This window comes from Cardiocondyla obscurior, linkage group LG08 (assembly GCF_019399895.1).
Source record: "Cardiocondyla obscurior isolate alpha-2009 linkage group LG08, Cobs3.1, whole genome shotgun sequence".
Classification (NCBI taxonomy): domain Eukaryota; kingdom Metazoa; phylum Arthropoda; class Insecta; order Hymenoptera; family Formicidae; genus Cardiocondyla; species Cardiocondyla obscurior.
Window position 1 is genome coordinate 4948386 of NC_091871.1, and position 12455 is coordinate 4960840.

At 32.1% G+C, this 12455-nt stretch overlaps 2 protein-coding genes across 2 annotated transcripts in view; one reads left to right on the plus strand and one right to left on the minus strand.

Moving 5' to 3' along the window:
- Positions 1-8578, plus strand: part of LOC139105156 (pikachurin) — a 73264-nt gene extending 64686 nt beyond the window's left edge. The window contains exon 15 of the mRNA XM_070661099.1: positions 5-8578. Within this exon, the coding sequence (XP_070517200.1) occupies positions 5-153 (149 nt within the window). The 3' untranslated portion in view covers positions 154-8578. The remainder of the gene's footprint in view (positions 1-4) is intronic.
- Positions 8579-10329: 1751 nt separating this feature from the next.
- Uba5 (Ubiquitin-like activating enzyme 5) lies at positions 10330-12248 on the minus strand. The gene is made up of 7 exons (XM_070661137.1): positions 12234-12248; positions 11965-12148; positions 11710-11845; positions 11430-11626; positions 11172-11358; positions 10722-11058; positions 10330-10629 (listed from the first exon to the last, which is right to left on the minus strand). Exons 2-7 carry the CDS (start codon positions 12096-12098, stop codon positions 10439-10441), a joined length of 1182 nt encoding a protein of 393 aa, XP_070517238.1. The 5' UTR covers positions 12099-12148; positions 12234-12248; the 3' UTR covers positions 10330-10438.
- Positions 12249-12455: the final 207 nt, after the last annotated feature.

Consider the following 12455-nt stretch of genomic DNA (forward strand, 5'->3'; position numbering starts at 1 on the left):
GAAGGCGGCGCACCTGATATTGTAAGGACAACGGGAGGCAGGTACACAAAGGGTATAGTGGGTTGCATCAGCGACCTCGTGCTGGACTCGGACTTCTCCGTCGCTCTGTCCTCGCCCGCACAAGCAACCAACACACACTCATGCATCCCCTGAAAGAGAGATACCCGTGCCGTTCGACGTCAGGTGGTGTTGTCGGGTTCATCTCGAAGCTAGGATATGAAAATTTATGGATAACGTATTACATCGCGGTGAAATAACCGTGGCAGATAGTGCTCCGCGAAAGTGCATCTGTGTTTTTCGTGCATCTACGTGTGGCCGTGTGTAATTATCCGACGCGCGGCTCATCACTTTTGTACAGACTCATCCTTCCACAGATGGAACTCTCAAGAAGATGGAGATCGAGTGGGTCGGCAACCGATCATCGTCGTGCGCGGCCATCGACTGGTAGGCGGCTTTATTGTAAATATTATAGGGCTATTCGCGGAGATGTCTATCACTTGCCTCGCGGCATTAGTTCTTGGCGCTGCGACTTCCTGCTCGAGCCTTAAGTTCAGTCGGTCGTAGAAAAAGGTTCGATCAAAAGTGTCATGTAAACGAGACAACGATAATGATTTTCCGACGGCACGGTTATGAGGTATTGCGGAAAAGCAAAAAATGGTACTCGTATCTTACTTTTTGAGTATCACTCGATATTTCTCAAAAACTAAAATTATAAAAAAAAAGAATTACTTTTTAACACAACCGTCTATATAATTTGTACAATTCTTTATGGAATATAAAAATAAGAAATAACAACTAATTAAATATATATAACTGAAAAATATCAAATATACAGTGGAAATATCGAAATGACATATCCATTTTTCACAAAAATGTCACTGCTAAATAAGGACTGAGAGAGAGTTAACGGAATCGTACACAGTGAAGTAACGCTTTGATATAAAATTAAACTAAATAAGAAAGAAACAACTTTTCCATCCCAATTCTTTGTAAATAATTATTACGAAGTAGTTCTTCATTGAGTTATAAAGAAAAAAAAATTCATGCCGCTCTACAGTCGTTGGAATTGCTTAATTTACTTCTTTGTCTAATTAAAATTTAAACACTGAAGATGTTATAAGAATTTAAATAACAGACTGCCGAGAAAATATTAATTGCATGAAAAAATTAAGAAATTTGTTTGTTATATACAATTTTTTGCGTAATTAATTAATTAATGAAGTAAAATTAATCAATTATTGCTGTCAGTGTTACGTTGTGCGGAAAAATTGTAAGAGAACCTTTATCCGAATTTATATTTATTTTTTAATTGAATCGAAAATAATTTCAAGCACTATTTAAGACTAAATTAAATTAAAATTTAAAGCAATTACATTTTATTTTTGCTCGGATTAGGAAAAATAAAATGCAAATCAAACTAAAACTTTCTTATTTGATGCTTATTATTAAATTACTATTATTAATAATTTCAACTTTGCCTATATCTGCGTATTAATACTTACAATTAGTCGTCTCTCTCGAAAATTGTTTCATAATTAAATTCGCAGAAATTATATTGCTAATTTAAATTTCATTTAAATGAAATTTATTATAACAATGTTTATTGCAACGATAGTGCAATCAGTGAAGCAACGAGAGTGCATTAATTTAACACTCTATAAATAAATTTTTTATTCAAGAATAAGTTCTTATAACAATACGTAAGCGTGACATGAGAGAATTGGAATAGCATTTAAAGGAAATGGAAGTCGCTGCACCAGGATAATGTCCGGCCGAATATAAAATTTTTGACGGAGCGCGTCTTGAAGGCGGCTCTCGGCCTAATAAGATAAAAGTATATAGAAAAAGCAACCCCTCCGCGTCAATTTTGATTATTCCCTCCGACCGGATGTTATCTTCGACACCAAGTGTCATTATCTTCGATCTTTACAAGTTCAAAGCATTCAACATTATCGAAAAAATCGGAGCGCGTCTGGATCGGTGCTTGATAAAATCTCAGTTATAAAAGAGAATGAGAAAATTAAATATGAATAAAGCGGCAAAGAAATAAATGTTGCTTGAAAAATGAAAATCTTGCTTTGCGTGGTTAATTATGTTAATAATTATACATGTTCTATATGTGTTTCGTTTTATTATTACTATACGCTGTTTTAAGTCTTTCTAAGTGGTTTTTGCTTTTAAAATTTTCGTTTAAATACTTTTTTTTTTACATTATTAATAACGTGATGATTTTACATCACATTTTTAATGATATGTGATACGCAAAATATATATTATGTAATATTTTTTACAAATGTGTAAAAATTTTTATATACGTATAACGTTAAAACAAATCACAATTAATTAGCAGTGTAATTAACAAAAACGATAAAATTATCTGGCACCGATCTGGGCATTGTGCTCGCTGCTCCTGCAAAGTATTGCGTAACGCAATTTTTCTAACAATCTTAGAAATGGTCATGATCTTTTTCTAGCAGTTAAGTCACAAGCGCAACTACGAGCACGAGTTTTAGTTCCACGACGATATTGAAGTTAATATTGTGATCGATACGAGTAACTATTTTAAAAATAAGAGAGCTATACCATGGACCAAACACCAACACTTGTATCACCGTCTATTCCAACGAGATTGTATAATACGTAATGCAACTTCAGAATGCAAGGTGCATAACTTGATAACAATGCGGGGATTCGCGCCTTTCATAAACAATTTCATCCGGTATTGAGCAAATTTTGCACATGATTTATGTAATATATGATAATTTTCAATCATTTTGTTCGTATAAGTGCTTAAATTCTTGTACAATTATAATTACAGCAAAAAATTATTATTGATATATTTGCATTTTAAAAGGAACACAAATTTAAATTAACTTTGAGATTATTTTAAAAAATTGAGATTATATTATTAATAAAAATATGAAATTCCTTCAAATAGTGCTTAATTAACGTTGCAATGTACGCTACATGTATACGTAATATTTGTATTTTATGACTTTGTGATGTAAAGTAACAAGTATCATTTTAAACAGAAATATTATAATTATAACGTTTAAATTAATAATCAATTTTCTGTTTAATGTTAACTGGTTCAAAGTAAAATAATATTCAGTATTTTATTTAACAAAGAAGGAAAGCGAGAAAACGAGAGGATAACAATGACACTTTTACATATACGTATAAAAAAAAAAAAAAAAACAAATGATATCTTTATTATGCAGATCGTCGCATATTTTTTTATCTTCATATAGCGTTTCACTCAATCCTATAAACACAATTTAGCACTACCGGTCGGAAAATCCCAGGTCAATGTGTATGTAAATCCTATCTCGCTCCTAAGGACATGGAGAGACAAAGGGAAAAAAGTGACATGGAAATGAACGAAAAGAAATGAGGTGAACGTAAGGTTAACGTAAGACATAGAATAATCGATAAACTACACTTTGTCATCGCACGAAAATGATTTAAAAAATGACCTATTCGAATACACACATCATAAAAGCAATCGGCTGTAGTCAATTTTGTACGGATGTTATTTTCGGGACTAAATATAATAAATATATCAAAGATGGGTGGTAGTTGGTAGTAGAAAATGTAATAATATACGATTTAACTGATTATACGTCGAGAATTAGCAAAGTAATTATCGTTTTCCTTAATCCTCTCACGCTTGAGCGTGAAGAAAAATCAGAGCATCAAAATAAATTAATTTTTAATTAGGGAAAGAATCCTTCAAGCAAGATTATCACTTAATCTTAATTGTAAAATAATTCGGTTGTTCTTCGTCGTTTATATTATTTTTTATTATTCATATGTAGTAACTAAAATTATATTTTTAAAAATTATCGTGTTTCAGTGTTTCTTAAATAGAAATTTAATTTAATCGATTATAAATCTTTTATTGAAAATAAAAAAAAATATTTTTTTTTTACGCCCATGAGATGTGTAACGTGAGAGGATTAAAGGCACGTTTTCTAGCATAATTCAATATAAAATATTTCGCGTGAGTATGCATTGAGTGACTTGAGGCTTTTGTGTTCGTATGTTGAATTTTGTATAGCATATCTGTTCCTTCAAGAGAGTATGTAAACACGTAGGAATCTACGGACGCTGAGAATATCTCGGGAAGTCCAAGTATGTTCCGCTGATTTTGTAATTGCAACGCATATAACTTGGAAATATGGTTCTTGGACGCATTCCACCCTGTACCATCGGAATTACTCCAAGTGTGCAACGTATAATTCGAATATTCAATAATAATATTCCAGTTGTGGTAATTATTCCAAAATGGGATTTCCCGAATATTCGCATGCTTGAATTGCGAATATTCGGCTCGATAATTATTCTATTATTCCAGCAAACAGCAAACTTTTATACTAACAATCAATTGTCTAGTGTATGAATGAGCTATTGCAAATTAGAACTAAATTAAATTATAATTTGGAGTTAAATGTCGAGTTCTCGGAATAAGATTAAGACAGTTGTCCTAAAAAGCAGTTAACTATAAATATCATAATAATTATTTTTATTAAATGTTTGGAATTCTTCTCAGTATCGCGGAAAATAGTGCATGAAACGATTATGCTTTTCGTTACCATTTGTGCATATGAGTATTTGATGGCAAATCTGATTCTAACATCAACGTACGATAGTAAATCGAAGCTTTAATTAATCAGCGCTTGCTTTCGCACTTGTCGTTTCGAACTTTTAATCGTACGTTTTTCATTCGAAGATCAAAAAAGAAAAAGTGTCATATCCATTATATGTATAGGTATGTGTAAGAACGAACGACTCTTCGACTAAGCATGAATGAGAGAGTCCTTACGAGAAAACGAACGTGATCAAGATTTTATCTTGTAATTTTTATGAACGCTGCATCAAATTAAAACGAGAAGGTGTCACAAATGTGTCACAAAAGTGCAACAATTTCATTTGCGTATCGGAACAACTTCTACAGAAACGGGATCGATTGATAAATCAAATATTTGCAATTGTTTCCTACCTGGAGAAATTGATCCGAATTTATTTATAATAACACGTTTAATTGAGGTGATAATTCAGATCTCTCCGAATTAAGATATATAATTTTAAATGTGCAAAAGCAATATGTTGAATATTTGACATTACAAATATCTATATTTAAATATAACAAGTAAATAATACATATTATTTTTGATAATATGTATTAATTGCTTGTAATTATTGCCGCCTAAGTAATCGTATGTTATTTTGTTACATAATAAAGCGCAATTATATTGCGTTGGAGCAACTTATCTTAAAATGATATTTGGTTAAAAAGTTCTTTAAAAAAATCATTGAATAATCATTAATAGAATATGGTGTTTTTTTTGCATTGGAAAAGCTGAATTAAAGTTGATTGGAAAAACTTAAATTGGAAAAACGGCGTCGTTTTTATCGATAAGATTATCTGACGATAATTAAGCGTGATGCAATTTTTACTCAACTATCGGATAATTCGATCTAATTCGATTGATATAATTGAAATGCATCTAAATGAAAGTTTTTTAAAGAGAAAATTACTGCTGTTATTTTATTAAATCTTTTTATAAATTTACTAAATTTTTTTAATTATTTAACAACATATTTAAATAAATTTTATCAACAAGTCTTTACAAGTTTTAGTAATACAAAAAAAATTAACTGTACTTTATTAATGTATCTCGAACAGTTTATTTAATCAGACATTTTTTATTCAATAAATAATACTGTTTAATAAATAAAAAAATTGTAATATATTAGGTTGGCAAATAAATTCGTTCGGTTTTTTAACATAGTAAACTATAACTACAAAAACCAAACGAACTTATTTGTCAACCTAATAGTTTAATAACTAGAATAAATAGAAATGTAACGATTCTTTAAATTAAATAAGCTTTCTTGTATAAAAATATTGTATCGTATTTAAATGACGCCGTTTTCTTATGCACACTTTTCTCATTTTTAAATTTTATTTGAATTTGTGTGCCTATTGTAGAAAAAAATTTAAAAAAAGCAAAAAAGAAAGAGAGAGAGAGATAGAAAAGTAAAAGTTAATTTTGAATTCATGCAGTTTTAAAACACCACAGTCGACAAAAATAATTCATGTCGATCGTAAAACAAAAAGATAAATACAATCAGATATTCATATTTAATTTCGAGCACCGTACAAGCATCTATACATCGAAGTTGTTTCCCATTATTTGGAATGTATACAGGATAAGTTGTTTAAACGAGAATGTGGAAAATACAAATATCAAATAGAAATACTGTGGACAAAATAGAAAATTAAGAAGCTCTGAAATTTATCGAAAGAAATATATTTAAAGTTTTAATTGATAAAGAAATATGGATTCTCGTAAAAATAACTTGCCCTGTATCTCTCGATGTAATTTTGCACGAAAATAGTTTACCTGAAATTCTACAAATTTCAACCCTTTCGCCAGTTTTATTTATCAAAGACATTCTGGATTAATTAAACAAATTTTCTACATTCTGCAAAATTACGCACGTACGCACAAGATTACAATTTGCACCATGTACCTGTATTTAGAATGTAAAATGAAATTAAAACACAGGTTTAAGACGACTTTTAAAAGCTCTTAAAAAGATGAAAATAAATCAATGCAAATTTTCGCAAGTTAGTTTTATGTTTTAAGCGGCACATTTTTTATCTGTTGCATATAATTATGCAAGGTCTCACTGCATCTTTATTTTACATACCGATATTTAATAATACAATGCTTACTTACTTACTGAAATTTAGCGAAAGGGTTGAGGCGCGATCACAAAACGTTAAGGAGAGAGATTTTTTAACGGCTCGGAATAATATTCGACGATTAAGCACGTGTAATAAGGCTGACGCGTAATTGTAGTTTTTACATCATATCCACTTACCTAAAGCAAATCGCTGAATATCACACCTCAAGACAAAAGAAAAGAAGAGAAAAGCGGGAAGAAGCATTATATTGAAAAGAGGGAAAAATATCAATACATATTAATATATGATAGATATTATATTATTACTAAATATTATATTAATATATGATGCTATATATATATTAACTATTTCTATTATGTCCGTCTGCAAAGTCTATTAGAAGAGTCTATCCTGTCGACCTATTCTTACGACCCATGTGGATCTCCTAACTCGGATATCTGTGTACATATACATGCGTGCGTGCTCGTGTATCGGCGAATGTATTAATACAATATCGCGGCAAACGAAAACGATCTCCGTTCAAAATCTATGTCCCCGGAGATCCGTGTGAGTGCACCGTGAAATTTGAAGGATGCGTTTAGCGATACGCGTGCACGTGCCCGTACGAGACTCACCGGGCGACCGAAGCCGAACCTCGTGAGTCTCCCGTCCTCGTTTCAGACGATCAATGTGTAAGAACTTTATCGTTAAATGTTCGTGAGACGTTCGTGGCAATAAAAAAAAATAAGGACGCTACGTTCGCGATCGTTTGCGATTTCTCGCTTCAATTCTCTTCGGCGTTGTCGTGGGCGCGTCGACGCTCGCGCGTGAATAGTGGAAATATTGTAAATTAATCTTGGACAGATGACGTAATAAATATGAAATTACGGAAAATGCTGTCATTCTGTTTGCGCAAACAATCGTTAAGAAAAGTTAGAATTAAATTACTTAATTATTCACGAAAGCAGAACAGCAGCATTTTTGGTGACGAACAGATTTATCATGACTTTCTTGAAAGACGATTAGGTAATGATAAAATAAGTAATATAAGGCAAATGATTGAATAATTATGTTGAAATTTCAGAAGTAATGATTGATGTCGAATCGTGTAGCGGTATAAAGCTGAATTTACAAAAAAGTTGATACATGATAACTTTTGAAAATAATTATTCCTATAAAAAATTGTTGCTAAATATAATTCCAAATACTTTCGTATCTTTATATCACTTTCCTGCGCTAACTACGTATAATAACTTTGTTATACATTCAAACATTAAGTTACAAATAATTAATTATATATACATATATCATAATAAGCGATTAATAATATTCATGTTTATACACGTGAAGCTTATCGCGATTGTGATTTTACTTGCGTCCAGGATTAATAGAACAATCTTTCTATGGAGCGATTGTTGTTGCTCGTACAATATATCAAACTGTAACGGCCGCACACGACCGAATTTCGATACCCTATAAATCTGCGTGTCGCAGTGCGTTATCGCGGGTGAACGTCGACGTTTCTCGGCGCGGCCCATATTATATGGCGTGATACGACTCCATATAATTTATCTCGAGGGTGCTCGATTAGTACGTACCACCCAACCCTCTGATTCTGCGATTTGACGGAAAATTGCGGACCGCGTGCCGTTGACGAGCGACCGATTCGCATCGACATTTTATACGTGTGTGATTTACATAAGTCCGAAATTGAGTTGACACGATGGCGCACATCGGTCAGCGCGGCACGATTATTTAGTGGATTGTGTACGTATACGTTTGAACACGCAGTGGTTAAATTCATATGAACTATGAGCAAATGTGTGTGTCTCAGCCCATGTTGTCAAAGCATCAATAAAAAGAAAAACAAGATTTTATAAATCGTGCGACGTTTTTCATTGTCACCAAGTGCTTTTCTTATTTTTCGCTTCCACGCACGAGTCCTTCTAATTATCTTTCAAATACATAAAATTCCGCGGTGCAATAATTTACAACAGTAATTCACGTATTTTGCGCATCTCTTTCCACGGTTGTCTTTACCTCTGAAATAGAATATAGAAAAACCAGCTATGACGCGCTAAAACATTTATCAACTTTAAACAGTAAAAATTAAATACTTGTAATTAAATTCATAATTAAATATTGTTAAATTTACAATTTATTTATTATATTAGACACTATAAAACGCGCATTATTTACATGTTTTTTTACATAGCACTTCAGAACCTCTCGTTATTTTACAAGTAATTTAAATATACATTTAGACATTTACACTAGTGGCACCAAGAGTCGAGCGAAGAAACGTTCAATTTTATTAAAACTATAATAGAATCTGTTTGAATAAAATAAAATAAAATTTTTAATTATTTTTTATTAGAAAGCTGTAAATTAAAGTTTTAAGAATGCTTTTCAATTTCATTACGTGAGGTTACTTTCTAATTTCATACAATATTACTTACAAATTGATACAACTGTTTCATTGATGTATTATTACAGTATAATTATTGCTTTATAAAGTATTTAAACAATGCTCCTTTAACATATAAAATAAGAGTTTAGTTATTATGTCGTTTGTTTTAATATATAAATAATTTAAACCAATTTATAAGACATACGTTGCCACACTGATTCAGCACACATATCTATACTTACTATCTCTGGAAAAGCAAGATTTCTTTCATATTGCTTTATATACAAGACATTCCAAAGCGCCTATCAATTTTGGTTTACTGTCTTCGCTACGACTTTGACACTGTCGTGTACATAAAATACTTTGTCAGCGGTATTAACTAGGAAACAGGAACTTGGTTGATCCATACTATACGTCGTCGGCAGTGTCCAGAGTTATTTGGCAAGATAATTATCGTCGTATATTATTACACTATGTAAAAATTACTTAATAAATTATGTGCACACAAGCACGGGAAAAGCTCGATAAGTACGTAACCTCAAAAAAGCATCTCACTACAACATTAACTTAAAAAGTACAGATAACCGCAGCTCGAAATAAATAAAAGAACGCCGGATTAAAACTAGAATTCGTTCGAAAGAGAAATAGAAAACTGCAAACAAGAGGACACGCCGGCTACGCAGAGAGCATCGGTTTCGAGACGATAATATCGAGAAATCTGCGTTCGTTCTCCAACGGGTTATCATCTTGTACCTGTATCTAGTGAAACGCTGTGATTGATCGACGCGTAGTTTCCCTAGCGCGTCGACCACAGCGCTCCATTGAACGCCTGCTCGCGAGCTCGTATCGGACTATGTGAACTCGTGCTACTGCGTACTAGAGGTCACGGCGAGCACGCGGTTCGAGTTCGAAACGAAAATGTCGAGGTATCCGTGCGTCGCAGCCCGTTTCTCGTTTCGAATTCGAGGATTTGAGACGGTCGGGAGTATCGTGGACTATCTCGCGAATGTCTAGTGCGCGAAAAGATGATTCGACACGTGCTACCTGAGAGGAGGAGGAGGCCCGGGGGGCATCGTGCATCGGCGGAGCAACTTTTAGGTGAATATCAATTTTTTAAATTAAATTAAAAAAAAAACTTTTACTTTTTTTTTTAAACCTATGAACTAACTAGCATGTGTATATTAATATTTTTCTCTTTATGTTACAGCCACCGGCAGAATATATAACTCCGCTGACGCTCATGCAGATTGGTAAGTCGCATAATTTTTTTTTTCGTAGTTTATAATCGAGTGTTTTATTAAAAATGCAACATTATTTACAGCGAATAATCTTTAAATTTCTTTCATCATTTTCATTAAGTCTTCTAAATTTAATCCTGTAGACTCAGGAACAGTTTGTTCGTCATCCACATTATTTCTATATGTAGGTGTTGACATAGTATATGCAGGTTGCACACCTGAAGTTGATAACACATCAGTCTTTTCAGTAGCCTGATCACTATCTTCATCAATCAAAGAAATTCCTAATAAAAAAAAGAACATTTAACTAATAATAAAAGTAACATGTAAAGATATATATTTTAAGCACAGATTGTAACTATATGCTTATATATACCCCATGTGTTATCTTCATGTACAGGCTTCTCTTCAATAACAACAATTTGCTTTTGTTGAATTTTCGGTAATGCCTGATATTCTTTTTGTCTTTGATTACAATATCTGTCATCACAATTTGGATTTGGCTTTAAAGTCATAGTAGGGAAAAACTCTTCCATAGCATTGTAACCTAAGTAGTAAGATACTTTTCCAAATTTCAACAAGAACTTTAAAACGTTCTGCACCAAAAAGCCTGCTATAATACTCATTGTAGTAGGTAATGATGCAGCACATACCCCTTCTCGTTTCAAGGTTTTTTCATCAATGCTTGATGCTACAATTAAAGGTGGAGCACACTGAAAGTAAAATTAAAACGTTTATAAAATAAATGTTATAAAATGATTATAGAGCTAAAAACTTTTTATATACAACTGTGTATACAAATTACATAAAATAATTAACATCTTACTGCAAAGCAAGCTGTTTCACCAGGCACAATAAATTGAATATGTCCAGATACTGCATTTTCAGACACACCACTCTCAAACCATTTCAAATTCAGTTCATTGCATGCAGTATTAACTGCCATACGAGCTTCAAAATTATCAACACAACTAAGTACCAAATCAACTGGACCATTTTTTAAACTGGAATTGCTGTAAAAACATAAATTTTATAGATACAAAACAAAATAATTTTTATTGAAGAGGTATTTATAAATATATACCTTAATGTAGTCATAAAATTTTGAAAATGATCAACAAGTGTGACATTATAATTATGTATGTCAATTTCTACATCAGGATTTATATAACGTAAAGTGTTTGCTGCTGCTTCCACTTTACTTTGACCTGCTTGATGTGGTTGAAAAAATAGTCTATTCATATTTGCAAGTTCTACTTTATCATAATCAAACAGTATCAACTGAAACATATAGTAAAATTATTAATATATTGATTAAACATATTAAAGTATAGGATATATTATGTCAAGTAATATATTTTTACCTTTCCAATACCACATCTTGTCAGCATTTCTGCTGTTATACTACCAACACCACCAACTCCAACTACAGCTATCGTGAATTCTCGTATTTTCTCATAATTTTCCACAATACCCATACGCTTCAAGGCCATTAATCGGCTGGAAAATATTACAAAGTAGTAAAATTGCAAGGCTTAAAAAATCTGTACGTCTGTATTTTTCTCATATATCGTATATTAAAAATATAAATTTGTGTGCATTGAAAATTCAACAATTACCTATACGGATTTGAATCCACAACTTCATCTGACATATGTTTGATTCTTTCTCTCGTTGTATCTCTGTCATTCTTCTCCCGTAATTTATTTTCGAGTTCCAGTATTTTGTTTCGCAAGCTTTCTATTTCGTTCATATTTCAGCTTAGAAAAAAAAAAGCTAATTTAGCTTTAATTTATATAAACTCTGCAAAAGAATAATCGCTGCTAAGTAATCTGTCACACGAACGTATACGGAACTCCAATACACAGATCAAACTATACCAAACTACCTGTCTGTCACTCCTATCACCAGCTGTAACCTGTAACCATGAAATAAGCTGTAAGAGTATTCTTACTTGCGCTCACGTATTCTTTATTGCTCTCAATCGCGTGGGATTGACTAGCTGGAGTTTTGGAACGCTTGGGTCAGAAACATGAGATAAAGCCGAAGAGAACCAGTTCTGATTAGAACAGTCGAAAAATTAAATCGACTTATGTATTTAATTATACGT

Excerpts from the sequence above, each read along its gene's own strand:
- Uba5 (XM_070661137.1), bottom strand. The coding sequence starts at position 12,098 with ATGAACGAAATAGAAAGCTTGCGAAACAAAATACTGGAACTCGAAAAT. Across the intron at positions 11,846-11,964 it reads GTGGATTCAAATCCGTATAG|CCGATTAATGGCCTTGAAGC; the intron begins GTAATTGTTGAA and ends AATATTTTCCAG. Across the intron at positions 10,630-10,721 it reads ACATGAAGATAACACATGGG|GAATTTCTTTGATTGATGAA; the intron begins GTATATATAAGC and ends TTTTTTTATTAG.